Source organism: Pseudopipra pipra, chromosome Z, assembly GCF_036250125.1.
Source record: "Pseudopipra pipra isolate bDixPip1 chromosome Z, bDixPip1.hap1, whole genome shotgun sequence".
NCBI classification, from domain to species: Eukaryota; Metazoa; Chordata; class Aves; order Passeriformes; family Pipridae; genus Pseudopipra; species Pseudopipra pipra.
The window spans coordinates 20232497-20259483 of NC_087581.1; the positions used below are offsets into that span (position 1 = coordinate 20232497).

The following is a 26987-nucleotide window of genomic DNA, read 5'->3' on the forward strand; positions in this document are numbered from 1 at the left end:
GCACGTACAGTGACAAGCCCAAACTATTCCCGAGAAGACTGCCGGACCCGTACCTAAATGGTGGCGCGTCCGCCCCACCCGCGGCCGGGGCGGGGCGGGGGCGGGGCGGAGGCCGGAAGCGGCGCGGCCGGGGGTTCAAAGCACCGCCCCGGATCCCCCAATCCCGGGGCTTCTTCCAGCCTGGGGTAGTTCAGCGCTCGCGCTGCGGATTCCGCCGGCAATGGATGCGCGGGCGCGCGCCAAGCGCTACGAGAAGCTCGACTTCCTGGGGGAGGGTCAGGTGAGCAGCCCCTGTGGCCGCGGCGGGAGCGGGGCACGGGCGGGCCTGCGGAGTGCGTGGGGGCCTCCCCTCACACGGCCCGTCAGCCCGGCTCACGGCAGCGTCTCTCTCCCCTTCTCTCTCTCTCTCCCTCTCGCTAGTTCGCCACCGTCTATAAGGCCAGGGACAAGACCAATAACCGAATCGTGGCTATTAAGAAGGTGAGTGTCAGAGTGTCTTCTCAGTGTGTCACAAAGGGTCTGGTTCCTCTTGACCTGCGTAGCGACTTTTTTTTTTAACTGCCTTAATGGGTAGTGGGATAATATGCATTCTTGTTTCCAGAGTGTTTGGTTTAAATGATCTAGTTCACATGTCTGTAATGCGCACCCCACCCTGGAAGAGAGAGTGGCTTTGCTATGTTTTTGAAAGGTTGTATGACCTGTAACTTGAATTTCTGGTTATTTGTTAGGTATATTCCCAAAAAAAACCCAAACACCAAGCAACACACACACATTTCCAAACTGTAGACTTTACTAGACCTCGATAGTGGCTTTTTTTAACTTAATTTTATTTTAAATCTTTCCTCATGCTGTGCCTAATTTCCTTCGGTCCATAGTGTTACTTATGATTAAGTTCCTTAGAACTTAGAGAATCATATAATATGCTGAGTTGGAAGAGACCTACAAGGATTATTGAGTCCAGCTCCTAGCCCTGCGGAGGACCATCCCCAGGAGTCATACCATGTGCCTGAGAGCATTGTCTGAAAGCTTCTTGTACTCTGTCAGGCTTGGTGTTGTGAGCATTTCCCTGGGGAGCCTGTTCCAGTGCCCAGCCACCCTCTGGGTGAAGAACCTTTTCCTGATATCTAACCTAAACCTCCTATGACTCCATTTCATGCTGTTTCCTTGAGTTCTGTCACTGCTCAAGAGAGTGAAGAGATCAGTACTTGCCCCTCCACTGCCCCTCATGAGGATGTTGAAGACCCCAAAGTGGTTTCCCCTCAGTCTCCTCTTCTCTAGGCTGAACACACCAAGTGACTTCAGCCACTCCTCATATGGCTTCCCCTCAAGGCCTTTCACCATATTCGTTGCCCTCCCTTGCATGCTCTCTAAGAGCTCAATATCTTTCTTACATTGTGGCACCCAAAACTGCACACAATATTCAAGGTGAGGCCACCCCAGTGCAGAGCAGAGCGGGACAGTCCTCTCCCTCGACCAGCTGATGATGCTTTGCCTGATGCCCCCCAGGACACGGTTGGCCCTCCTGGCTGCCAGGGCACTGCTGACTCATATTCAACTTGCCATCCACCAAAACCCCCAGGTTCATTTCCAGGGCACTGCTTTCCAGCATCTCATTCCCCAGTCTGCACATACATCTGGAGTTGCCCTCTCCCAGGTGCAGAATCCTTGTTCAGCTTCATACAGTTAGTGATTGCCCATCTCTCTAATTTGTCAAGATCTCTCTGCAGGGCCTGCCTGCCCTCGAGGGAGTCATCAGCTCCTCTCAGTGTCACTGGCAAACTTACTTAGTATTCCTTATGTTCTGTGTCCAAGTTGTTAAGAAGATGTTGAAGAGAAATGGACCAAGGATGGAGCCCTCTGGAACCCCACTGGTGAATGGATGTAACGCCATTCACTATTACCCTCTGAGCCCAACCCGTGAGCCAGATGTTCAACCATCTTGTAACATGGTTATCCAGCTGTATACTGGACACTTTGTCCAAAATGCTGGCCCCTTGATTCTTACCCAAAGGCTCTCAACTGTGCCACTGCCCACTGTGAGCTCCATACATTCTAACACTTCTATTACATACAGTGCCACCTCTCTGCCTCTTCTGCCCTGCCTATCCCTCCTGAAGAGCCTGTCACCATCCAGCAGGGCACTCCAGTCTCAGAATTCATCCCACCGGGTTTCACTTATGCAAGTGATGTCAAATCTTTGAGACTGGGACAAATCTTCAAAGTCCTCTTGTTTGCTCCTCATGCTGGGTACATTAGTGTAGAAACATTTCAGGTGTGGTACTTTGTGGCCAACACCTTGTGAAGCATATTGAGGGATGCCCTTAGTGCTCGTTTCTTAGGTTTTGGCACACCATCCAATGGCTCATCACTGGCCTGTGAGGCTGGTCTTGTCCATTTCCCCCTTCCAAGCTAGTTTAAAGTTCTATTAGTGAGCCCCACTAGCTCCTGTGTTAGAACTCTTTGTCCCCCCTGAGGTAGATGCATCTCGTCAGGTATCAGTAGAAGAGGTGTTGAGTGGATCATCTCATACTCAAAGAACCAAAAATTTTTGTGGTTACACCAGCCTCATTGACTTGATGGATCTGCCTATTCCTATCAATATTATTCCTTGTTACCAGAAGGATCAAGAAAATCACTACCTCTGCTCTTGATCCTGCAACCAATCGTTCCAGGGCCCTGAAGTCTCTTTTGATTGCCCTCGGACTTCTCTTTTTTATTTCATTGCTGCCTGTTTGAGCAGCCAATAATGGATAGTAATCAGAAGGCCTAACTTGACTTGAGAGTTTTCCAGTAATGTCTCTTACCCATATGGTAGTTTTCTGATAAAATATGAAAGTGATCTCGGATCTGCAACATACTTGTTTGGATACAAATGATGAAAATGTTTATGTTGTCATAAAGTGTTTCACTTGTTACTATCTGAAGGGATTGCAGGAAGTTTTTGTATTAAAAATGAGTCTTCAGCTATGCTTTGTTAAGGACAAAAATGCACATTTCAGCACTTTTTTTTTAGTTAAAGACCCTCATTGTGATACTTCTATTGTATGGTTGCTACTGGTAGCAGCTGTTGTGAAAAGCATTCTTGGTTTTATCCGAACATTTTCTTAACTTTTGTCATCTGGAAATATCCATGGTGGGATTCTGGACTTGAAATTTCAGGCAGTAGATGATTAAGGCAGAAGGACTGCCCAGTTTACAGCCCAAGCTTACAGCCTGTGCTAATTTTACTAGAATCATTCTAAGATGATTGTCAATTACTTAGCTCTCATTTCTCCCTGAGAAGAAACTCATTAGTGATATAATAAAGCTTTGTGGCTACGAAGCGTTTTATGCTGTCAGTTTGCGTTATGTCTGCTTTCAGTGCCATCATGGCTATTTTTAAGCTTTTGTAAAAACTAATGCTGTAAGAACAGTTATTTTTTTAAGGAAAAAAAAACAAACAACTAAAAGCAACCTAGCTGGTAAAGTGCTTCATTATGCTGAAACTCATTCTGTCTTACAAGAGTAATGGTAAAGAATGTGTTCCCCACTGTTGGGGAAGATGTCTTAATCTTATATAATATGAAACATTTATTTTCAGATTAAACTGGGGCATAGATCGGAAGCTAAAGATGGTGAGTTTTAAAACAAATTCTTGCTCTAGAAGCTGTGCTTTGTTTGCTTTGTTTTTGTAAATTGGTACATTAATTTCACATACCATACCTTGTTTGGGAAAAATGAGCTCAGTGACCAGTGTAAGGCTTAGTAGAGGATTGCTTTGCAAACTGCAGGGACAGACAAAAGATACCTGCATGCATGGTATATATCTAAATATGAGTATATAACTGCTTAGCTTCTCAATTTTAGTGGAATATAGACATGAATCTAGCATAAAATGATAACAACGGCACCAGCACTGAGTTTAGAAAACCCTCTTTGTATTAATGCATCTCTTAAATTTTTAAGATGGGTGAGAGTATTTGCATCTGTTTTCAGGTATTTTCTTTGTTCTATTAAAGCCAAAATCTTAAAACTTTTGTTTCTGTGTGGGTTTGTTTGACGTTCAGCACTGTAGAGTGTATTCTCTGATCAGCCACTTGCCTCTAGGCATGGATATTACAAATTAAAACTCACTAATCTTGGTCTTCTTTTACAGCTTGTGTGGTGTAGTAGAATTTTGTTTGTGTGCAGGCTGCTGTCCTTCCGGGATCCTGCATCAGGTCACCAGCTTTTCAGCGAACAATCTTTGCTATCAACTCTCCGGTTCCATTCTATGAAAAAAAAACTTCTAAACTCATCACAGAGTCTCACAGTTGAGCTGGCTGCCCAAGAGTCATGATCCACCTGGCCTTCAGTGGGCTAATGGCCCTTAGGGACAGTTATTGCTTTGGCCTGTATAGTGTCTAGCTGTAATTGAAAGATGTTATTGAAAATAATGATTATATCTGCTTTCCCTGTGTTGTAATATGACATGTTTCTTTTTTTTTTTAATCATCTGAGTCTTTGCCCACCCAAAAGCAGCCATTGTCAACTTGATTCCAAAATAGGTAATTAAAACAGGGAAAGCAGGAGTGTAAAGGAATCCATGTAGCTTTGCCCAAAACTTTCAATGCCAGAAATTAGCATTGAATTTTATCCTAGGTTTTAGGAGAACACTGGTTTTGAGCTCATGTGCAGCTAAATCTTCCTATATGACATACCACAGTTTGCCTGTCAGATTTCATACAAGCCACATATATAAGCACTTTTCAAGGAGGAGTTTGTACCCTGCAGGAATCGTGGTTTGATGCAGTGCAATCAGTGTGACTGCCAAAGCGCACCATTCGCCCCCATCATCCTCTGGTTTTTCCTCTGTAAAATCTGGCTATGAAAAGATTCAAGCAAGGGCAAGCAGGTTTTGGTCAATTACCTTTTATGCCTTATTTATGCCACAGCATGAATGTAGAAAAACAGATGTCTTGTGTTATTAAACAGTGCTGTGTCAAAAAGAAAAGAAGTTTATTCATGAGCTTTGTCAGTATGCGTTCCTCTGAAAGTGAGATATGTTGAAGAACTGATATTTGCAAGATAAAACGTTTTTTTAAAATAAAAGCAAGCCTTCCAGTACCATGTAAAAGGTGATCTTTTTTTTTTTCCCTAGGCTTTTGCTATGAGTTTCCCTTTTTGCCAAAAGGGAGACTTGTTGCTTCATAATCTAAACTGGATTACTGTGGTGTAAAATGTATGTGCTGTGGAAGAAAATGTATGCCCACTTTTATTCTGCAGCAATTTACTTACTTATGGCAATGTACTTGTATATACAATATGAACTGTTGAGTGGTGAGAATGTAATTTGTAGTAGTAAATAGTCAGTAACAGAACGAGATGTTTATTTGGAGCTTAATCCAGTTTTTCATTTTGTTCTTTCATCTTCTTTTTTCTTCCCATCAATGTAGGAATCAACAGGACAGCCCTCAGGGAAATAAAGCTGTTACAGGAGCTAAGCCATCCAAATATTATTGGTGTAAGTAAAATGAATGCTGCTTTTAGAATCAGTCCTCAAATATTTTGGTACAGGTTCAGACTGAAATTCAAAAGTAGTTGGGTCATGGAGCTGTTACTTAATGTTATTTAAGGTTTTTTTCCCAGCCCTAGCTAGGCAGTACAACAATTATAATGGCAAAATGCCAATTTCAATAGCAAAGGCAAATTAGGTTTTTTTTAATCCTTTCACTTTTCAGCTGGGGACTGTGTGGATATTAATGGTGAGAAGAATTGTGGAAATTTAGATTACCTGATTTTACATCTCTCTGATAGAATTGCAAATGAATGCAGTGCTGAATTTACCTGATCGTTTGCTTCATATGGAACTGGAGACAGTCAAAAAGCAGGCTTTCATAAGAAATGGTAAAGGGAAGATCGTGTGGCTTATTAGGCTTTAGCACACAGATATGATGTTTAAAATCTCTGTTGGAAGGAGTAAAATCAGTATTGTTTCAGTTGCATTTTGATAAATTGACAGCTACAGGTATTCAGCTGGAGCTAAAGATATTTTAAAGTTAACTCATAGCGATAATTACAAGGTCTAACATAAATATTAGACCAAATACGAATTTTCCAGAGACTTAACTCTTTCAGAGTGGAAGTATAATTTTCTTCTGGATTGTGAACTTATTTTCAAAGTGGTTGCTTTAGCTATCAAAGTTAGAGAATATGCAGGGAAGGGCAACTAGAATGGCAAAGAGATGGAGCATCTTCTTTATGAAAAAGTCAGGGATTCCTCATTCTGGAAAGGAAAAGGCTGGGAATGGGAGAGTCTACAAAACTGAGGTGGTAGGTGGGAGTCCATGCAGAGCTGGTATTTCCAAACCCTGTAGCACTAAAAATAAGAGATGTGTTTAAAATATATTTGCAGTGGGAGTGGAAATTGTACGGCTTGATTCAGTGTGTAATGAATTTCTAGAATCTGTTGATTGGGGCATTGTAGAATCAAATAGCATCAGCAGTTCAAAAAGGAGTTAGGCAAATTTATGATCAGCAGTTCCGTAAGCAGGTACTAAAAGCAATAGACAATGTTGTGCCCCCTTAGTAGTCCTCACAAAACTTCTGTGGATGTTGGGAGCACAAGGGGCACAGTCGCTGTTGTTATGGACTGTTTAAACAACTGTATTGCGATTGGGCAGTTCACATGGCCATCACACTAAGGAATAAGCTGCACCATGGAGCTCATACCTTCGACAGCTTGAAGGCTGAATACCAAGCTAGCTAATCTCGTTTTCACTCAGCATCACGCTTGTGTTATCTCGAACTAAAAACTGATTCTGTCGTTACACAACTTCATCCTAAGAAAGGACTGTTTGGATATTCTCCAGTTTTATTTTTGCTGGAAAGATTGCTACAAAGATGAATACACACCTAAGAATATCTGAAGGGAAGTTAATAAGCCTAACACTTAGAATACTTACATGAAGCAGATACCCAGAGTTGAATCCATGGGCAAACTTAGTCATGTACTCAATAAAGGGTACAAGTTTTGTAGAACAGTGAAGTTTGGGGAGAGGACAAGGTGTGCAATACACTAGTTGTAGTGTAAGATAAAGTTAATTCTTTCTCTTTTTTCCTATCTCCAGGGAGAAGGGGCAATTGTGGTGTAAAATGTTATTACCATACTTAATGGGGAGTTTTTTCTGAGTTTTTGAAGACTGAGTTAAGAAGCTGAACTGAGCAAGAATTTTTGTGTTGCAAATCAAAAAACTTAAACCAATTCTCAAGAAGCTGAAAATCCACGTATAGTCTACAGTGATGTTGAATTTCAGAAAACTGGAAGCATGAGAGATGCTTAATCATAGTGTATTTTGTTTTGCAGCTCATAGATGCATTTGGACACAAGTCCAATATTAGCTTGGTGTTTGATTTTATGGAAACAGATCTAGAGGTAAGATTTTTTTAAAGACTTTTTTTTCAGTATCTTAAGATGGTTTCTGAAAATGCTACTTTATCAGGCTTATATTTGCCCATATTAGAAAGATGACTTTGATTATGTTAGTTAATGAAGATTATGTCTTATAGTAGCTTGAGTAATTTCAGTTTTTGTGAGTTCTTGTTTGATTAGTTCCTTTACTTTTAAATACTTGTCATCATGATCTTCAAGAAACACACTGTGTTTACTGTGTTAGTTTTCTGTGGCTCCAGTCAGAGCATAGAATCTCAGTCACAGATCAGCTTCTTGGAGTGCAATTGCTAAACATAATATCAAACATGTTCAGGTAAGTGTGCTACTGAAATATACCAGGTGATGAGCTGGTATTAAAATTGCATGTACCTGAAACATTTTTTTCAAATGTAGTAATGCTAGGTAATTGCAAATCAATATCTTACAGATGTTTCATTCTCCAAGACCAAAAATCCATTTGTCTTTGCCTAAGTCTTTGTATGAGACATTTTGATGTGAGAATCTTCATTTTTGGAAGACTGTCCTAGGCAGCAATGCATGAGAGATCTGCATATGCACACAAGATATCTACTCTGAACTGAAATTAATGTAGTTGTTAAGCTAGCTCATTATATATATGCTGCTAAGAACTGGAGGTAGCATTTGAATTGTTAAAAGGAAATACTGACAGGCTTGCTGAAACCTAGATGAATGCAAGACTTGAAAAGGTTAGATCAGGTTTATGCTAATAGATGTTAGTAAAGAGTAGACTTTTAGAGGATTTATGCTGTTTACATAGTAACTATGCAACATTTAGAGCTGAAGAAGATCAGTGTACAAAGAAGAATGAAATACTCTTGTACTGCGTGATGCTCTGGCACACGAAGCATTTAAACTGTATTGTTATATCACTCAGGCTGCCATTGGGACTGCAGCCTGTTGTGATTAAGCATTGTAACATACATGAAATTTGTGCAGTCTTAGGTCTCTTATAAGTCTCAAACAGCTTAAAGCTTATGAAAGGCTATTACTGAACAGGACAGTAGTATGAACAAGCAGGCTTTGAGGAATAGTGGAGAAAATTCTTTCAAACAGGGTGTTTGCATAGATTTTTAACGTTAAAAATCAAAGAATGTAGAAAACTTGTGTATTTTTTAAAATTCAGCGAAGTGGCCATACCTCCTGGTCTTTGTGGAGATAGAAGAGGAAACTGTTGTAAATACAAGGATGAGTTGCTTAGGCTGCATGAAGAAAGAAGGAATAACTGGGAACATAATTTCAAGTTCAGTGACACATTTATCATTTTTGTGTGTCTTGGTTTGAGACAATTTGGAAGAGTGGAGACCTCAGAAAGAAATCTTATCCCTTGGATTCAGTACCCCTGGTTTCTCCAGTACAGAGAGACCAAATACACCTGGATGTAAGTGAAAGAGTACCTCTTTAGCAAGAAGAAATGCTAATAACAATACTGATATAACTGGTTTAAACTAACTGATGAGGAGAAACTCCCCAAGCTTTGCCCACCAGGCCAAATGAAGATGGCAGCCAGCCTCCTCAACCTGGAAAAAACACACATGGCCACAGGACAGAGACCAGATGGCCACCCCTCCATGTGTTTCGCCATCCCCACACCCAGAAAACCTGGCAGAAATGGTTGAAGAGTCAGTGCCGGCAGGAAATGGCGGATAGCTGCGATTTGATACCAGGAGATGCTTGCATGGTGCTGGAGTGAGGCTGCAGTGCCAGTAGAGGCAGTTGGAGCAGGGCTGTGAATCCCCCAGGAGACTGGAAGGACCCGCAAGACACCTGTTGGATCCACCAATGAGACTTGGTTGTTGCAATTCCGATGTTTGTTGGTCAAAGTGGTGGTTGTAGTCCTGATCTGTTAAGGTGGTGGTGAAAGCCCTGGGTGCTGAGGGAAGCCCTGAAACACAGAAACTAGTGGGGCTTGTTACAGCTTTAAACGAGATTGGAAGGAGTAAAGGGACAAGACCAGGCTTGCAGGCCAGTGATAAACCATGGGATGGTGTGCCCAAACTTGAGGAAACAAGCACTAATGATATCTCTCAATCTAGTTCATGAGGTGTTGGCTATAATGCCAGAGATTTGATATCATTGGGGTAAGTGAAACCTGGTGGGATGAATTCTGAGACTGGAGTGCCCTGCTGGATGGTGACAGGCTCTTCAGGAGGGATAGGCAGGGCAGAAGAGGCGGAGAGGTGGCACTGTATGCAATAGAAGTGTTAGAATGTATGGAGCTCACAGTGGGCAGTGGCACAGTTGAGAGCCTCTGGGTAAGAATCAAGGGGCCAGCATATAATGGGGATGTCATTGTGGGAATCTGCTACAGACCTCCCAGCCAGGATGATGACGCCAATGAGTTATTCTTGGAGGAACTAAGCACAATTCCAAGTCAACTGCCCTGGTCCTTATGGAGGACTTCAACTTGCCAGAAATTAACTGAGAGCATCACACACCTGGTACAACCTGGGCCAGAAAATTCCTAAAAAACCTGGAACAAGTCCTAAGGGAGCTGACTCAGAAAGATGCCCTCCTTGATCTGCTGTTTATTCACAGAGCGGATCTTGTGAGCAAACTGGAGATTGGTGGCCGTCTTGGCCACAACAACCGCAAAGGGATTGAGTTTAAATATCTGTTGACAGGAACAAAAGTGCCAGCAAAACCTCAACTTTGGACATGAAGGAGAGTGGACTTCAGGCTGCTCATGGAATTGGGAAAGTCTGAGAAAATGTTTTTGCTGGTGTTGAGATCCATCAGTGCTGGTCACTTTTTAAAGTTCACCTCCGTAGGGCACAGGAGCAGCAATTCCCATATGTTGGAAATCAAGCAGGTGAGGCAGAACGCTGGCTTGGCTGAGCTGGAATCTTCTCTTGTAAAAAAAAAAAAAGGCAAAAAGGAAAGGTGTATATGCCCAGTGGAAGCAAAGTCAAGTGACACGGGAAGAATTCAGAGATGCTGCTTGGTGCTATAGGGAGAAAATTTGTGCTGCCAAAGCTCAACTACAGTTGAAGCTGGCCAGAAATGTGGGGGACAATAAAAAGAGTTCTTTCAAATACATTAATGGTAACTGGCAGTATAGAAATATCACCAGCCCATTACAGGATGAGGATGGTCACCTCACAAATAAGGACAGGGACAAGGCAGAGGTGTTTAACACTTTCTGTGCCTCTGTCTTCAACACGGATGATGGACCAAGGGGGTCTCAGTGCCCTGAGCTGGAGACCCATGACTGTGAGAATGATCAACTCCAAGTTGTCCCTGAACTTGCGTGGGATCTTGCTGCTCTAGCTGGATGCCTGCAAATGTATGGGGCCTGATGGGATTCATCCCAGAATCCTCAGAGGATGATGTCATTGCCCAACCTCCCTCAATTATTTTTGAACTGTCTTGGGAATTCCAGAGAGGTCCCTGCTGACCTGGGAAGAGTTCATGTAGACTATCTGGGCTCTGGATTTCAATTTCTGATCTCCAGAATAGACCTGTATTTCTGGAAAAAGAGTGAGAATGGTAGAGAATTTTTTGACTGCTGTTTGAAATTTTTCTTTGAGCCTGAAGTAACTTTTGAGCTGAAAGAATGGTAATAAGTTTATCTTGTATGTTGAGCTTTACTGTCATGTTAAAACTTTACAGGTTATTATAAAGGATACAAGTATTGTGTTGACACAGTCTCACATCAAGGCATATATGCTGATGACACTTCAAGGATTAGAGTATCTGCATCAACACTGGATTTTACACAGGGTAAGCATGTACTAAACTGACAGCCTTTATGCTGTAAAAAAACTCACATGGGATAAAGTATGAGTCTAAAGTCTGATGAAAGTAGTTTTGGAGTTCAGGCACACTCACTCCATACACTTTCATATTACGTGTTTTGGAGAGACAATAGAAGTACCAGAAATGTTAAGAATTACTGATGCAATTTTCATTTAAATAGTTATATAAAAGGTTCTCCAGTTAGATGTGACTTTAATTATCACTGTGAACTGGGTCTGGCTGGGATGGATTGAACTTTTTTCACAGCAGGTGAACTGTTGAGGCTTTCTCTTTTTTCCACCCTGCCCTTGCCCCGATGCGTAGGCTGGGGGTGGGCAAGAAGTGGGGAGGGGACACAGCTGGGGCAGCTGACCCAAGTTGTCCCTAGGGATATTGCATGCCATATAATGCCATGATCATTAGTAAAAACCTGGGTTAGAGAAGAAGGGGGGATTTTGCCTTCCGGGTTGCCTCTTTCTTGGAGACTGTTTCGTGTATCTGTCTGCTTGTGGGAGATGGTGAATGATTTACATTGCATTGCTTGCTTTTGTTTTTTCCTCTTTCCCTCACCTGTTAAACTGCCTTTATAGTGTGCCTAGAGTGTTCTTGCTTTTGGTCTTCTTTTGCCTGGACTTCTGGCATGAGAATGGAATGAGCAAATGGCTATGTGGATACTTCTCTACTGGCCAGGGGTCAACCCAACAACACACTGCTACTGTATTAAACTGTATAACTTCCATAATTTCTGCAGTTATTTGAAACATTTGCAAGGTCTTTTTATTATTCAGCTGGCATCTATGTGGTTAACAAAACTGTTGGTCCTGCAGCAAAGCTAAAACCTATGAAGTGGCTTTTTTATAGTCTGCAGCTTAAATGTGTTAATATTCAAATCGGTGTGTCTCACTATGATTTTCCTCTATGACTAAATACTCAATTTCCGGTGTTTTATTATTTTTTTCTAACAACGTAGACTTCACAGAGAATCAAAAGCTTTCATTTTAGAATACTCTTATGACACATCTGCTAGGAGATTCATTATATGTCTGCTTTTATCAATACTGACAAAATTCATTATTTGCTTTCTCTACTGACAGGATCTTAAACCAAATAACTTGCTGTTAGATGAAAATGGCGTTCTAAAATTAGCTGACTTTGGCTTGGCAAAATCTTTTGGAAGCCCAAATAGAGTTTATACGCACCAGGTAGTAACAAGGTAAGACATTCTGTTTTGTTTCTTAGACAGAGATTATTTAGTTGTTTTGTAGGTGTCTCTTGGCACTTCTCTCATGTCATATCAACATATTGAAAGAGTGGCATCTAGTTCATGTTATGTGGCAAGAGCCTCATAAAGAACATGCAGGGAAGCATTGTTTAACAAAATCTCCATAAGAACTGCTACAATATGCATCTCTGGGAGTTGTTCTTTGGTATGATACTCTTTTGAAATATATGGAAATAATATGTATCTTCCTGTAAGCCTGGTTTTGGGAGCAAGACAGCTGCTACTTTCTGTTAATCACAAGACCTAGAACCATTTTTGTAGCTAGTCACATTACCTATTATGAGACAAACACTTGAACCAATTAAAATATTTATTAATGGGTTTTATAGCATGCTTATTTAAAGTATGCTCTAAAAAGCAGGGCTGCAAAACATGCAACATGTTTCCTTCTGACTGCTGTAATGATAAAAGTATTCGTGCAAAGCTGGTTTGTTTTAACATCTTTGTTCGAAAGGCAGAAATTCCACAGTAGTTAGACCTAATTGTTCCTAGGCAGTGTTAAGTAGCTGTTTTAAACAACAAAGCTCATTTTGCATAAAGCTAGCCTCAATACTTAGGTTTGTTGATTTGGAGATTTTTGGAAGCTGGAAGGAGTTCTGTCTTGCTGTCATTCCTTCAACATAAAATTTTAAGAAAATTTTGTTTTATAACCTGCAAACCTGCAAGTTAAAAACTTTCTTCCTTGGCATGTCTGCAGTTCCATTGCTTGTAATCAGCTCAATTGAAACTGCAGTTAATTTGTGGTTGCATGTGACCCTATGGTGAGGAATGCACAAATTTTTTCAGTCTTTCTTAAACAAAACACTTTGTGGGGTAGACTACAGCTCTTCAGTGTCTGAAAAGTATATAGGCAGAAGCAGCATGCTCTTTTTAGTATTTGCATTGCTACAATATACAGCATTTGACATGAGCAAAGCCAGGTGATTCTCCCAAAATGTGTTTTCTTTTCAGATGGTACCGAGCCCCAGAACTATTGTTTGGGGCTAGAATGTATGGTGTTGGTGTTGATATGTGGGCTGTTGGTTGTATTTTAGCTGAATTGCTCCTCAGGGTAAGTCTTCAAATGTAAGCATTTTGTATTTGCTCTTTAGTGCACTACAGCTTTTTATGTGGGCTGCTTCTCTCCTGCTAACATTAGCAGGTAAAGACAGGGTAGAAGACAGTTTCCAAAACCTTGTTAACTGTAATGAAAGTGAAGTTTTGCAATAGACTGAGGTTTTATTAGCATCCACAAGCATTGGAAGTTTTTCAAAACGGTTGGGTGAAAAAGTTGCAACAAACTGTCACAGTCTTGCCTTGGGAGATGCCAAGTAGGTAACTCTTCCAGTCCTCTTAGTGTTACAGTTTCACACAGCCTTCTATGAGTTTCATTCGCTAGCCTTCTAGAAATGTGACATCCTAGATACATGCATACACTGTCCCTTATACATTGTTTCTCACTAACTGCAAATTATAATCGCCACACCTTAATTGTAGGTTTATGTATAACGAACAGAAGATCAATGTTTTTTCTAAACTGTGGTTAGTTGACAATACTAGAATGAAGCTGAAGGTTAACGCTATGATAATCCTATGGCACTCCTCTGTATGGTACACAGATGTCATGGTCCTTAAGTATGTTTTATTGAACTAGAACGTTTACTATACAGCTCTTTGGAGAAGACACGGAAGTGTCAGGGGGGGAGTGAAGGGCAGGGGCACAGACACAGCTGAAGGCACGAAGTAGCCTGCAGTATCATTTATCTTCCACGACTAAGTCGCTTCTGCTTGGTTTCTGCACTATACTTGGAATGCTTTTTGGCTGTCTCATAACCAGACTGGAGAACTGGTCTGTGTGGAAACGCCTCAAAAGAAATCGTTTGCCACACCAAACAGGTATGCTGGTGCGATTTGGTTGGCAGTTCAGACAGGGAAATATATATTGGCTGCTTAATGAACACTAGCGATGTTTACAGAAATATGCATTAGACCTGGTAAAGTGATTAAATTTAAGCAAAGTGAGAAGACAAGTAAGTTGTTGAATTTATTGAATTGTTGAATTCAAATAAATTGTTGAACTGATTCTTTGGTTTCTCACAAAGTAGAAAATGTATTATGGTTCAGTTTTATCACTGTGGTGTTTTTAAATGTATCTGTCCTTTTTCAGGACAATGCAGCTTCTGGGAGCTTTATGAAAGCAGTTTATATTTGAGGGGCTTTCATGATGCCAAAGTTTAGTGTGGGTATTTCTGTGTTGCTTAGTTAAACGCTGTCTCTAATTCTTTATAAATTTGCTTTGGTCACAGAGTTTCTTTTTACTTCCATTAGTGTGTGTGGGGTGTGCAAGGTACAAGTTGAGCTGGGCAGATACCCCCTTTTCAGTCTTCTGCTTAGTTTAAATAACATGTGATACTGATAAGACAGTTTTCTATTCTAGTGAGTCTCTAGTCTCCCTCATGCTTAAATCTCATTTCCTCAGTCTAACTTCTGTAATCCAGTTACAATTCACTTTAAATGTACTGAATATATATATAAAAGCTAACTTCAGGGAACATATGATGGAAGGATCACCATGACTTTGACAACTAAGATGCAAAATCTTTCCTGTGTTATTTTACATTAATGTGGTTGTGTAATTTTATGTTTAGTTCCCTGCTGTCAAGTCAACATTATGAAGCCCAGGTTCAAGAAACTTTCAGAATCTATTTGGACATCGGTAGAATGCCTCAATATTCAATGTAGCTCTTTGTGGAGAGATGGTATACAGAAGTGTTTTGCCCTGCACTTATGAGTGATCACTCAAAGCTCCACTCTAAAACTGAAGTTCAGAAGTTAATTAAATCACATGCTGTTACCTTCTAGGTTCCTTTTTTGCCTGGAGACTCTGATCTTGACCAGCTGACAAGGATATTTGAAACACTGGGCACTCCAACAGAAGAGCAGTGGCCTGTGAGTCCTTTTGTTTAACACACTGACATTAGTTTTACTTGATACTCTCTATTTTAACTTCTGAAATTAAATGAAAGGTTATACCAGAATACTTGAGTAGATTTTCAGAAGGCAGTAGCCTCATCTCACAGAGCATCTCACAAATTTGTTGTTTCTCTTGACAAACCTCTGGTCAATAGCAAGATTAACAACACTTTATGGTTTCCTTTCTGTGTCCTTTCATGACTTTCATAAGTAGGAACTACTTATAGGGATCTAAGTTGGCCAAGGTAAGTTATAGTTTGGAATACAGTAAGAAACACCAGACCAACAGCTTTAGGGATGAACAATTTGTCTCAGCAACAGTATGGTAACAAATACAAATTAGTAGTACAATTATCTCTGAAGTGACAATAAAATCAGTAATACTAGGCAAAACTTACTGTCAGGACACACAGTGACCTACCTAACTATGGATATTAAACAGACTGACAGGAAGTGGGGCATAACTTCTGATGAGCAACTTGCATCAGGAGTTCTGAATTCCCTGATCAGGAATTGTTGTTGAGCTATGGAAGCACTCACTGTACTTGTTAACCTCTGCTCCCTCTTCATGCTGCTTTTCCTTTGTGTGAATTGTACTGGAATGCTATGGTACATGATCATGAAATGGAGCTGTAGCCATATGGAGAAATACTGTATGAGGCAGTGCTAGCCCCACACAATTCTGCTGTTGCTCTGGGATTCTGAATGAAACACATAAAGGTTTTTGCAGTGACATTCCTGCTTTCTTTGGAGAGGAAGAGTTAAGATATGGGTGGGGAAAGGAGTGAATAGGAGTTTGGCTAGCAAAACAGAGATGATGCATCCCAAAGTTATTTTGCAAGGCCATGCATTTCAATAATTGAAAACTCTACTATCAAGATTGTAACTGATTGAGCACATTTTTCACTTTATTGTTCATATTTTATTTTGCTTGGACAAACTTGCTGAAGTGTGATGACTAAATACTTAAAATACTACTAAAGTATTACATTTGGATAGTTGTTACAAGATCGTTTTTATGCTAGAATTTGAATACAACGGTATTGATGTCATACCTACAGGAGAAACAGTACGCAGTTCATCTTCTCTTTAACTGCTTGGTGTATATTTTCCTTCCCTCCTCAAACAGCCCATATAAATTTTCAGTTGTGCATTTCAAAAGTAGCTCAAAATGCAGTTAATTTTATTAATGTGGAGAAAGACTTGCTCTTTTGTGAATATTTTCCCTCCCACCATGTCAGATCACAAAAGGAACCTTTATTTCATTTGTCTGCATCCACTCTAAAGTTCTTTTTTACTTCCTTTCTTTGTTAACAGTTTTTCCTTTTGGCCTAGTCACTGCTAAAGCAAAGGAAGGACAGATCATTTGGAAAGGGAAAGTGTAAAACAACTGGGACAGTTACTGAGAAAAAAAAGTCTTTATGACCCACTACTCCTACATTTGTTATTTCAGTGACCAAGTATTAGCAAGGTGTTTTGAAAGATGATTTGCTTCTGGTGAAAGACAGCCATATGAAGTTCGCTTTCTGTGAAAAACTGAACTCTTAAGTAAAAAACATATTTGGTCTTTGTAGGGGATGACGAGTCTTCCAGACTATGTCACATTTAAATCTTTCCCTGGAATGCCACTTCAGCATATCTTCAGTGCGGCTGGTGATGATCTGCTCAATCTTCTTCAAGGCTTATTCACATTTAATCCTTGCACTAGGGTTACAGCTACTCAGGTACAGTACACTTGAGTTATGTCCTAATGTGCATTAATCTACTGTTAATATCAAATAAATGTGTTTTGAAGCCAGTAAGCCAGGTTTGAAATGAAATGTTACATGAATTTCCAAAAACCTAATCTCAGTGTTTTAGAAAGAGAACTCTGAAAGGCATGGATAATGCTAACTGATCATCTCTGTTCCCAGTGTAGACAATTAAAAGGTGTATGAGTCATCGCCTTTAGACAGTTGTATTTGACATTTGGAATTCAGTCACTTAAAGCTTGAAGGTTAAGTCTTAACATAGCATATCCTATTCCCTGGGTTTGAAAGATTTTCAGACTTACTTCATCCAGTGTCTTCTTCAATTTCATTTAAACTTCCATGATGCTTTTTTAATGTGAAATTCTGTGGTGATTTTAAACCATGATGCTTGTCTAGATATCCTTTTCCATTATACTTTCATTTTCACTACTCCCTGGTGGTGAGAAATTAAGGACTTCAAAGGAAAATCTTGCAGAATGTTCTAGTTCATGATATTGATTTCTGTAATGAGGAAGATATACCAGTTGGCAGTTTGAAAAATGTATTTCTGTCACTTTACACTGTTAGGGAGGCATGTAAGAAACAGAACTGTCCCCTTAAGGCCAGGGCTCCCTCATTGCTGGTTAGACAAGGCAGATCTGAATCCAGGGGATTAGTGTAGATGTTATGTATTTTTTTATAGATGACTTTTTCAGAGCACCTTCAGACTTTTTTGGCCACTATCTTTAAGAACATTCAGTATAAGTTTCCAAATTATTAGTTCTGCTATGCTTGGGACACCAGTTCATATGTATGAAGTGATTTTTCAGATCATATTGTAGGACAGTGTATTTTTCCAGTCTAGACTATTTATTGGCAATGCCACAGTTTAAGGCAGGAAACAATTGTGCTTACAGTATTGGTTTCATTTATAACTAGCATTGAATATCATGTAACTGGCATTAGCAAGAGTAATGATTGCCTAGGAAACACCTTAGCCACTTTTTGTTAACCACGCTTTATGGAAGCTGTGAAGTTCCTAAAATTTAAGATAGGGTATGTAATTCCACTACATGAAATCAACCTTGCTCTCTTGTGTTTGTCTTCTGCTCTGATAGAAATTGTGCCTTTCTCATAGTTTACAGGGTAGAAACAGCACAGTAAAGAAATCTTAAAAGCTAACAAAACAGCCGGTGTCCAAGTCCTGGATCTGATCAAGACTTCAGATATATTCCTTTAATTTTTCTTTAATTTTTCTTTATTCCTACTTTACTCTTTACTCAGATGAGACTCTTGTCTCATCTAAGACTATTCAGTCTATTCAGAATGTGAGCTCTTCAGAGCTAGAAAGTGCTTATACAAGACCTTTTGCAAAATAGTCTAGAGTTTTGTTAGGATGTCTGAGTGCTAGCTGAAAATAACAGTACTATATCCCTTGCTTTACCAAATCTAAGTGGGGTGGATAGTAACTAAGAACATACACTTGATTTGCCCAAGGCCACCTTGTAGTATAAAAATGTCCAAGTAGTTTTTAAGTCCCAATAGCAAGTGCTTTATTTCATTATAACTTCTTTATAAATAGTATTCTGACACTTAATGCTAATTACTTGGTTATTTTTCTTCTATTATCATTAAGGCATTGAAACAGAAGTATTTCAGTAATCGACCAGGACCCACTCCAGGAAATCAGCTGCCAAGACCTAACTGTCCTGCAGAAGCTGTGAAGGAGCAACAAAATGCACTTTTAAATTTAAAAAGGAAAAAACCAGAAGGAATAGATCAAGGTAACCTCTTAATATTTCACTGATTTTAAAATAGCAGCTACATGCTGAGAGAGAATGGGATGTTTTCAGTGTTTCAGAACACAAACTCTCTGAATGGACTAATTCCTTGGGCACCAACACCAGCTGAAACCCTTCAGTGATTTGTGGTTTAGGATAAATGCTTTGGGGTGAGAATTACTTAGTTCTGTGTTCTGACAGAATTAGTACAAAAAAGACTCTTTTCTATGATGCTTAGAAATATCTATTTGTTAGAAATATCCAATTCCATTAATTGCTCTAATGGTGTGTGATACTGCCCAGTAAATTATAGGCTATTATGAGTCTTTTTTTCCTGAGGCATCTTACTTAGGTGGAAGTAATTTAACTTCACACCACTTAAAACAAAACAAAATGAGGAGAAGAGTATAAGAGTCCAAAACATAGCATGTGATTCTGTGAAATGACAGACTGGAAAATGTAGATGAGATTCAGAGAGATTTCTGCTTTCTTTCTCATCAGGCAAGCAAGTTAATTGTTTAGACCATTCAGGGTAAGGAACATGAAGCACATTTCTGTGACCCTCCTTCAGTATTCCCCAAACAGTAGCATTATTTCAAATCTTCGTGGCAAGAAAAGTGCTCAGGACTCAACATCTGTATCTGATGCTGAATTACTCAGACCTACTAGAGAGGCAAATATTGGTTCTTAAACTTGGACTTGGTCTTCTTAACAGTTGGAATATGCTAGATAGCAGCTGTCAGATTATCATGAGCCATTTTGTTATTGCCAGTATAAGACTCAATAATACTCAAAAGTGGTATCTTTTTGTAATAGAGATGCTTCCATAGAAGTGTGTTTTTCCTCTTGAGTTCAGAGAGACAACTACATTATCAGAGTTTAACTTAACTTTTAGGCACTTTGAATGGTTGTTTCAGAGTCTGTGTCAAATTAGAAGTAAAATGCACTACCTTAAGATTTCAACCTCAAAATAAAATTTAATCAGCTGACTACTTGCACACTGTTTACTGACCCCAGTACCATCAGTCAACTGATGTGTGGGAACTTGTCAAGTTATGGTAGCTTAGGCAATTAATTTAAGCTTTTTAGCTCCTTTTGCAAAGATCATTTGAGGGTTTGTGACTAGTGTTTTGGAGTACATGCCCTAAAATAGGCCTGTTAGCTAAAGGACAGGAAAAAGAGAAATGCTTCTTTGATTTCTGTGACTTAATTGTTGTATTTGACAATGGGCAGAGTTTCCAGAGCTGTATAAAGCTAGAACAATAATTGCTTTAACATCTTTCAAAAAGTCTCATCTTCAACAAGATGAAATAAAGCTTATGTGTTAAATGCTAGGAGTTTTGAGATTAGCTATAAATGAGGCATTTAAGAAGTCAGCATTAGTTTTTGAGACATTTGAGTATCAGCATAAAAAGCAGTATCATTTCCACTAAGTGGAAAACAGAAACGTCAATGGATTTTCTGGTATGGATTTTCCATTATGTTTTGGTTTTGCCTTAGCTGGGCTGACATAATCAGAAGGTCTCAAAGGTAGTGCCAACAAACATTTAAGGAGAGAGCCAGTGTTAAGAGCTAGCAAATCTGCTGTTCTGGATTTCATTTGCCATCCTTATATCACATTACCACTTAAAATCTGAATAGTTGTTTGGAAGAATAATCCTACTGTCTTTATTTAAATAAAATTGAAGGACAGCATGTTTTTACTGCTATTGAAGGTGGAAATATGCAAAAGTAGTCTCAAAGAAAAATAAGCTGTATTCCCTGAAATTTTTAGACTGGCCTGCCCTTGCATCCTGCACAATACATTTCCTTAGCCTTGTCCAGGTAGCACTCTGGAGCTTGGCAAAACAGACTGAACGATTACTGATGGATACCCTCTTGTAAAATATTGGCATCAGGACCTGTCAGGACAAAGATTCCTGCCATCACCCTAAGTGTTGCTTTTCCACAACAACAAAACCCTGTAGCCTGTGGGGTGTGTTCACCAAACTTAAGTACTTCTCACAAAACAGTCTCTACTATCAGGGAAAAACTGTCACTGGATGCATGACTGCCTGTGAAAAGTATTAAACATGCATACTTTCTGTCTGCTGCTGCCACTTACTTCTGTTCAGTGTATGTGGAGACACTGATATTATGATGACATCACTGTCAATCTTCACTCTGGCACTTAACCAAAAGCAGCACTGCTTCCCCAGGAAGCAGTCTTATTGATCTGCATTCCTACAGAGCTGTAGGTACACTAAACTTTTTCCTGAGTTAATGCAGCATAAAGAATCTACCTAATATCAGAACTATTCTACATTAGTTTGGAAATAAACAAAAGCTATTCTATTCACATCTAAGGTTAAGAATTTGTCCTCGATCTGACAGCATGTAAGAAAAATTATTAAGAGTGTTGGTGTGGTGGGACAGGGTTAAGGCTTAGCTTTTCATGCCAACAGTTGACTGGTTAGGTTTTTATATCAACAAAGAAAATATTTACATGTATCTCAAATGTAATTAATACTTAATTGCAGAATTTGTGACTCATTTGGAGTACACACTGATTTAAGTGTGCTTTGATTCTATCACTCTCTGAGGTTCATTAGAAGAAGTCATGTACTGCCACTGTAGTATTAAGCATTAAGCAGTTCAGAGTAGATATATCTTGAGAATAGTATCAGATCTTGAGGAGAGGGCTGGACCCCTTTACTTTACTAACAATGCGATTTACACTTTTCAGGATTACCAAAAAAACTGATTTTTTGATTGCTGTGGATGGGGTATGAAAATGAGTGAAAATGACCGAAGTTCCAACCATTTTTAAAATGCTGCAATAGTCACAGGATTGTCGTTTTATAATATTTCAACATGTAAAATTAGAATTTAATATTTCTTTACTGAAACAAGGGTTTTATTAACCCTTCTTATTACAATAAAATTGTTTTGAAGGGAAAAAAAAGATTTCTTTATCTGGTTTGCTGTCTTGTTACTTTGACTTGTGCTTTGGGGTAATAACTGTCAAAACTGCTTGCAGGCTATAAATTTACACAGACTAATTTTGCAGAACCTCTGTGGTAAATTACATGCTATCCTGTACAGATGTACACCCTTAGGAGGAAAACTACAAATAACACACTTCTCACCTGGAGCTTAGATGTACACATAACTGTCTTCCAACCCCATAATAAAAATGTATCACTGTAAGGAAAGGGCATGATAATTTTTTGTTCCAGATAATAGGCTCAGGTGTTTACAAATGAGTTTGCATATGCTCTCTCAGCAGTCATGCATTAAGACTCTCCAAGGACATATCCACTACCTTGAAAATAGTATGATGCACATATTGAATGTGAATTGTTTGGGTTTTTGTTTTGTTTTGTTTTTTTACAGATTCCAATCTGCCAGGAGAAATTATCTGTGTCACAGTTTAACAAGAGACAAATGTTTGCTAAGGAGGGCAGGTTAGGAAAAAAAAAACAACAAACTTTTCCCTCTAAGTTATTATAACCTCAGAATTAAGAGGCTTCAGGTGGAAGGTGTGGAAAAGGAAAATAACAGCTCTTTATTAGCATGTGTGGGTGTGTGTGTATATATATAACAAACCTGAATAAGTAACAGTAGTGCAACCAAAACTTTCAAAACAAAGTCCTACTTCCCCAGGTGGCAGCTGCCGTGACTCCCCGTGAGAGTCCGCGGGCTGTTCCCGGTAGCTCAACAACTGCTCACAGCCCCGTGAGCGATGGTGGCTCCACTGCCAACAATGAAGGGGCGTTTCCCTTTTGTCCCAGGGCTATGGGCGCTGCCCTCGGCAACAGCTCCGGGCTCCCCAGCTCAGGAAATAACTGCCCGCAGCGGCGGGCGGGCTGCTCCAGGCAGCAGCCGCAGGGAGATGCTCTGATACGCAGCACTGGCGCAGGGCGGGCCTGGGGCAGATACCTCGCTCCAAAACGGTCGGCAGGGGCTCTCCTGGGGTTTATCCCGGCGGTTGCTGTGATGGCCGGCGAAGGACTGGGGCCGATCCCCAACGGCGGTACCAGGCAGGGGAAGGCTGCTTCTCGGAGGTTGAATTGGAGAAAAAAAGGTGGCTGCCGACTCCATCGGGTGACAGGCAGGAAGACCAACAAACAAAGGCCCCAGTGCCTGGTACCAGCCAGTTTAAAAACAATCCTCGCCCACTCCCGTGCCCCTCTGCGCGCGACGTCGCTCCACCCCGCCTCCCCCCACCCCGGGAAAAGGTGGGGGGGATGTCCTTTCATTGTAGGTGCACGCTACCCAGTAATTGATATTAGGGAGAAAATCCAACATCTCTTTTCAAACCTATAACAATCTAAAAGCATATAAATACTGTTTCCTTCACAGCCCCGAAGATTTCATAAGAGATGGAGGGAGATCTAACTGGGAAAACTATACTAGCCCTCCTGTCAGCCTGTGGCTGTTGAGCAATTCGTGGTGCAGATACTGGACTCAGCTTTGCCTGAATTCTAGCGTGGTGGGGTTGCAAAGTGTCTGCTGGGTAACCAGACTTCTTCAATGGAGCAAAACAAGCCCATAGGCACTGTCGATGCAGATTAACTGTGTGTCCAGCGTTGTGCAGTGGATCTTAGGGATACCTAGTGAGCTATTGTCATTTTCCCACCTGCAAACCACTTTCAGTGTTCTGTTTTCTAATTTTTGTGGCAAGTGTATTAGTACAAGATTTTGAGGCTTGTGGAGGAAGAGCAATCATCATCTTTCTTCTGTGTTCCTTCATTTAACTCCTGCTTTAAGCCAGTGTGAGTATGCTGGCTTTGTAAAGGAGAATCACTACTCTCCCAGTACCCAATTGTGTTCTGTATTGGCTGTTGGCAGTTGAAAAGTAAACAAATTTTTTAAGATCTAATTAACAGTGTAGAGAAAATGTTTATCCATTATGAGTAGTTACAGCAGTTTTTATTGTCTATGTAATCAAACATCATCATCTTCCTCATTGCAGGCTGGGGGATTAAGAAAACTGCAGTCCTACTTCTCATAGGCATATGTTCAAAAACATGTTAATCTGAATAGGGAAGAGGAGTTAGGAGTACTGTAACCTTTTTTGTATTGAACTTTTCTATGGCAGCATTCTGACTGGTCTTCAAAGCCTGGAAACCTTGAGCACCTGAAACAGATACTGCATTTTTTGGTATCCCAACTATTGGGTATAACAAGTAAAGTTTGTATGATAGTGACGATTTTAAATATTCTGTCAGTTCTGCGTTGGGAGTAACACCATTCTTTGTAAAATGCTCCATCTGTCTAGACAATACCCTTCCCTGAAGGAAACCTTTTCCAGCAGAACCAGTAGCAATCCTCTAAGCTCCTACTGGCAAAAGTTGTAGAGTAGATACAGCGTTAGATGGGCAGTCAGTGTTTTAATGTATAGAGCACAGTTGCAGTGCTCTGTAATAGCAGTGTTGGAGTGAGAGGGTATTTTGTGACCAAAGCTATTGTCTTGTGTGGTTCAAGTCACATGTTTGCCACAGTAGATGCTCAAAAATAGCAGCGCTTATATGATACAAGTTCAGGAGCTGTTTCCTTCTAGCTCCCACACAGCAATTCATTTGGCACACTGTGCACTGCATGTATGGTTGGGGCCTGTTCTATACCATGAGGGTGTGCAGTAAATCTTGTTTTCGGTTGAGTTCCTGAATAAATCTGCTTGTGTCAGGGACTAAAATTGCCTTGCTCTTAATGATGGTGTTGTGCATAGATAAAACGTATGTACATCGTAGAGTATGATAAGATTAAAGCACAGTTCAGCACAATATTTTTTCTTGATCTCAGGCTTTTGGATAGTTTGATTTAATTTTCGAGATTTATGTCAGAACATTGGAGGAAATATTTGGGATTTGTAAATATAATATGCAATCATGTGCAATCAGTCATCTAAATATTGTTTACCTTAACTCATGACTTGGTTACTTTGTAAGCTTTATATTGTGCTAATCATGCTTCAGCACTGACAGTCTGTTTCTTATCACACCAAATTGTTGAATATACATCTGCTACAATCTATTTGGCTTCTGTTCAGAACCACAACAATCAAGAGTGGTTTGACCCTGCAATGTGCATGCTTGTGCAAAAGTCTAAGTGGTACACTTGAGCAAACAGGAACATAATCTAAATGCCTTCTCTCTTGAGTTGAGACAGTTCTTCTGCCCTTACCATCTTTTTATTATGTCTTACTGCTGTTTCTTCCTGAAAGGTTAGTACTCCTCTTTGCAAACATAATGGCATTTACCTCAAGATTTGATGGAATTTGAGTGACTTCTGTGCATTCTACTGGTATTGTTTATATAATTGAATGAGAACTTTGTTTTCTTCTTCCACTTTACTGCCACAATAAATGTAGCAAAATTCACTGTATGAGCACACAGTACAGAAAGTTTTGTTTTAAACAAAACTGACTTCATTTTTTCACAGATACCAGGATTAGTTGTGGTGGTGTGGCATGGAGAACAAGGACTTATCTGTCTCCTTGGTTCTTGATTGATTCTAATGCTATGTGATCCTTGCAGCCTTTTTGTATTGACAAAGAAGGCTCAGAGCCAAATTAAGTTGTAATATAAAGTTACTGCTTTGCATTTTTGGTGTGCTTTTATACATGGTGTGGCCTTGTCAAAGAAAATTAACAGATAATTATCAAAGTTGTTGCAATCTAGCAATTCTGAAGAAGTCTACAACTGGGTTGGCAAATTTAAAACTGTCTTTTTCTTACTCCTCTAAATTTACTTGTATGTTCAGGAGCTTCCTCTAGTTATGTCACATAAGCATCCTGAGGAAATCAACAGTGCAGAAGGACAGTGCCACCATGTTTTTTTATCTTTATATATGATGGTAGAAACCAATTTTAATCTATAGATTTAGTTGTAGGAGTTGAAATACTGATTTACAACCAGATGGGTTTTCCCTGATGGTAGGGGCTGCGTGTGACAGAGAAATAAGGCAGATGGTCAGATCTGGTAAAAATGGTCTGATGTTTAACCTAGTGCTTGCTTGTCTCTCTGAAAATCATCATTCTACAAGCTTGAAGCTCCTTGTAGGAGTGGAAAACTGGGTTGTTGCTCAGCTTGAGCCTGTTTAACTTAATATTCTTGTAGAGCTTCTTTAATAAGATCCTTAATATTGACTTTATCTGGTAAATCAGGGACATGCAAGCTTCCCTTCTTCCATATGTCCCTCATTAACTCCAGTAAAACTCAGTGCTTCCCAGCCATCACCAGAATCCCTGCTGCTGGCTGGTTACCTGAGTGTCAGGAATGTGTAAATATGCTCAGAAGTACTGCTGTCTCCTTTTCTCCCAGCACAATGTTTCCTTAGCGTCACCCAAGTTAAATGTCTATGTCACTTGTTTCTAAGGTAAAGATTTTAGCTGTGACTGAGAAACCCGAGACATCATGTAATAAAATCCTGATTAGGCAGGAAAAGCTATACTGCATCCAGTGGCTGGGAGGTCAGGAAAAAACGACATTCGTAAGTGGCACTGCATGACATTGTGCTAAAAAGGGTCAACAAAGAGCGTGCAGATGCAGCACTTACAGAGTTCAGTGCAAAGCTGTGCAATACCACTCTTCTGTGCTTTCGTCACAAAAATTAACCTCCTCAGAAAGGCTTAATTGGCGCATTTCCTTAATAAACAGTGCTGATCTTAATCCACTCTAAAGTAACACTGGAGTGAAAAAACTACCAAGCAGTTTATTAAACTCTGTTCTCAAACAAAAGGTTTTTTTTAAACAAATTTGCCTGGAAATACCAGCCTTGTGGAATTTTTAATACTAAACTTTTCAAGTGCTATGAAATGCTTTTTTTCAAAGTCCAGTAAGTTTCATTTGACCAGGATCTAACCAAACTTAAATACTTAAATGGATGGATAATTTTTTTGAAAATTAATAACTACTACCAGCTAGAAAATATTTGTATTAATTACAGAATGCTAATAAAGATACAGTAGAAGATACCACCCTTTAGCATTGTGGTCAATCTGATGTTCTGGAAGGGCCAGTTACGTGTGTGTCAGGCCCCACAGAGATGTGAGTCTGTCATCTGTGTCATCACTGCGCCTTGGAGATTTA

General features: G+C 39.9%; 1 protein-coding gene across 6 annotated transcripts; it reads left to right on the top strand.

The window, feature by feature from the left end:
• Positions 1-35: 35 nt before the first annotated feature.
• CDK7 (cyclin dependent kinase 7) lies at positions 36-25276 on the top strand. Of its 6 annotated transcripts, none has more exons than XM_064640902.1 (13): positions 130-280; positions 421-480; positions 3581-3614; positions 4136-4199; positions 5415-5482; positions 7325-7393; positions 11042-11152; positions 12262-12380; positions 13401-13500; positions 15291-15377; positions 16976-17125; positions 18768-18915; positions 21638-21856. In XM_064640902.1, the coding sequence occupies exons 1-13, from the start codon at positions 225-227 to the stop codon at positions 21661-21663; spliced, it is 1092 nt and encodes a 363-aa protein (XP_064496972.1). In that variant the 5' UTR covers positions 130-224; the 3' UTR covers positions 21664-21856. The 6 variants fall into 6 exon arrangements, with proteins under 6 accessions (XP_064496976.1, XP_064496974.1, XP_064496972.1 ...); XM_064640903.1 differs by lacking the exon at positions 21638-21856 and adding an exon at positions 23257-25276 and having other exon boundaries at positions 131-280; XM_064640901.1 differs by lacking the exon at positions 21638-21856 and adding an exon at positions 19414-21000 and having other exon boundaries at positions 131-280.
• The last annotated feature ends 1711 nt before the right edge of the window (positions 25277-26987 follow it).

Coding starts and splice junctions, on each gene's coding strand:
- CDK7 (XM_064640901.1), top strand. CDS start 225: ATGCGCGGGCGCGCGCCAAGCGCTACGAGAAGCTCGACTTCCTGGGGG. Junction 15,378..16,975: donor CAACAGAAGAGCAGTGGCCT/GTGAGTCCTTTT, acceptor TGGTCTTTGTAG/GGGATGACGAGTCTTCCAGA. Junction 18,916..19,413: donor ACCAGAAGGAATAGATCAAG/GTAACCTCTTAA, acceptor CTTTCTCATCAG/GCAAGCAAGTTAATTGTTTA.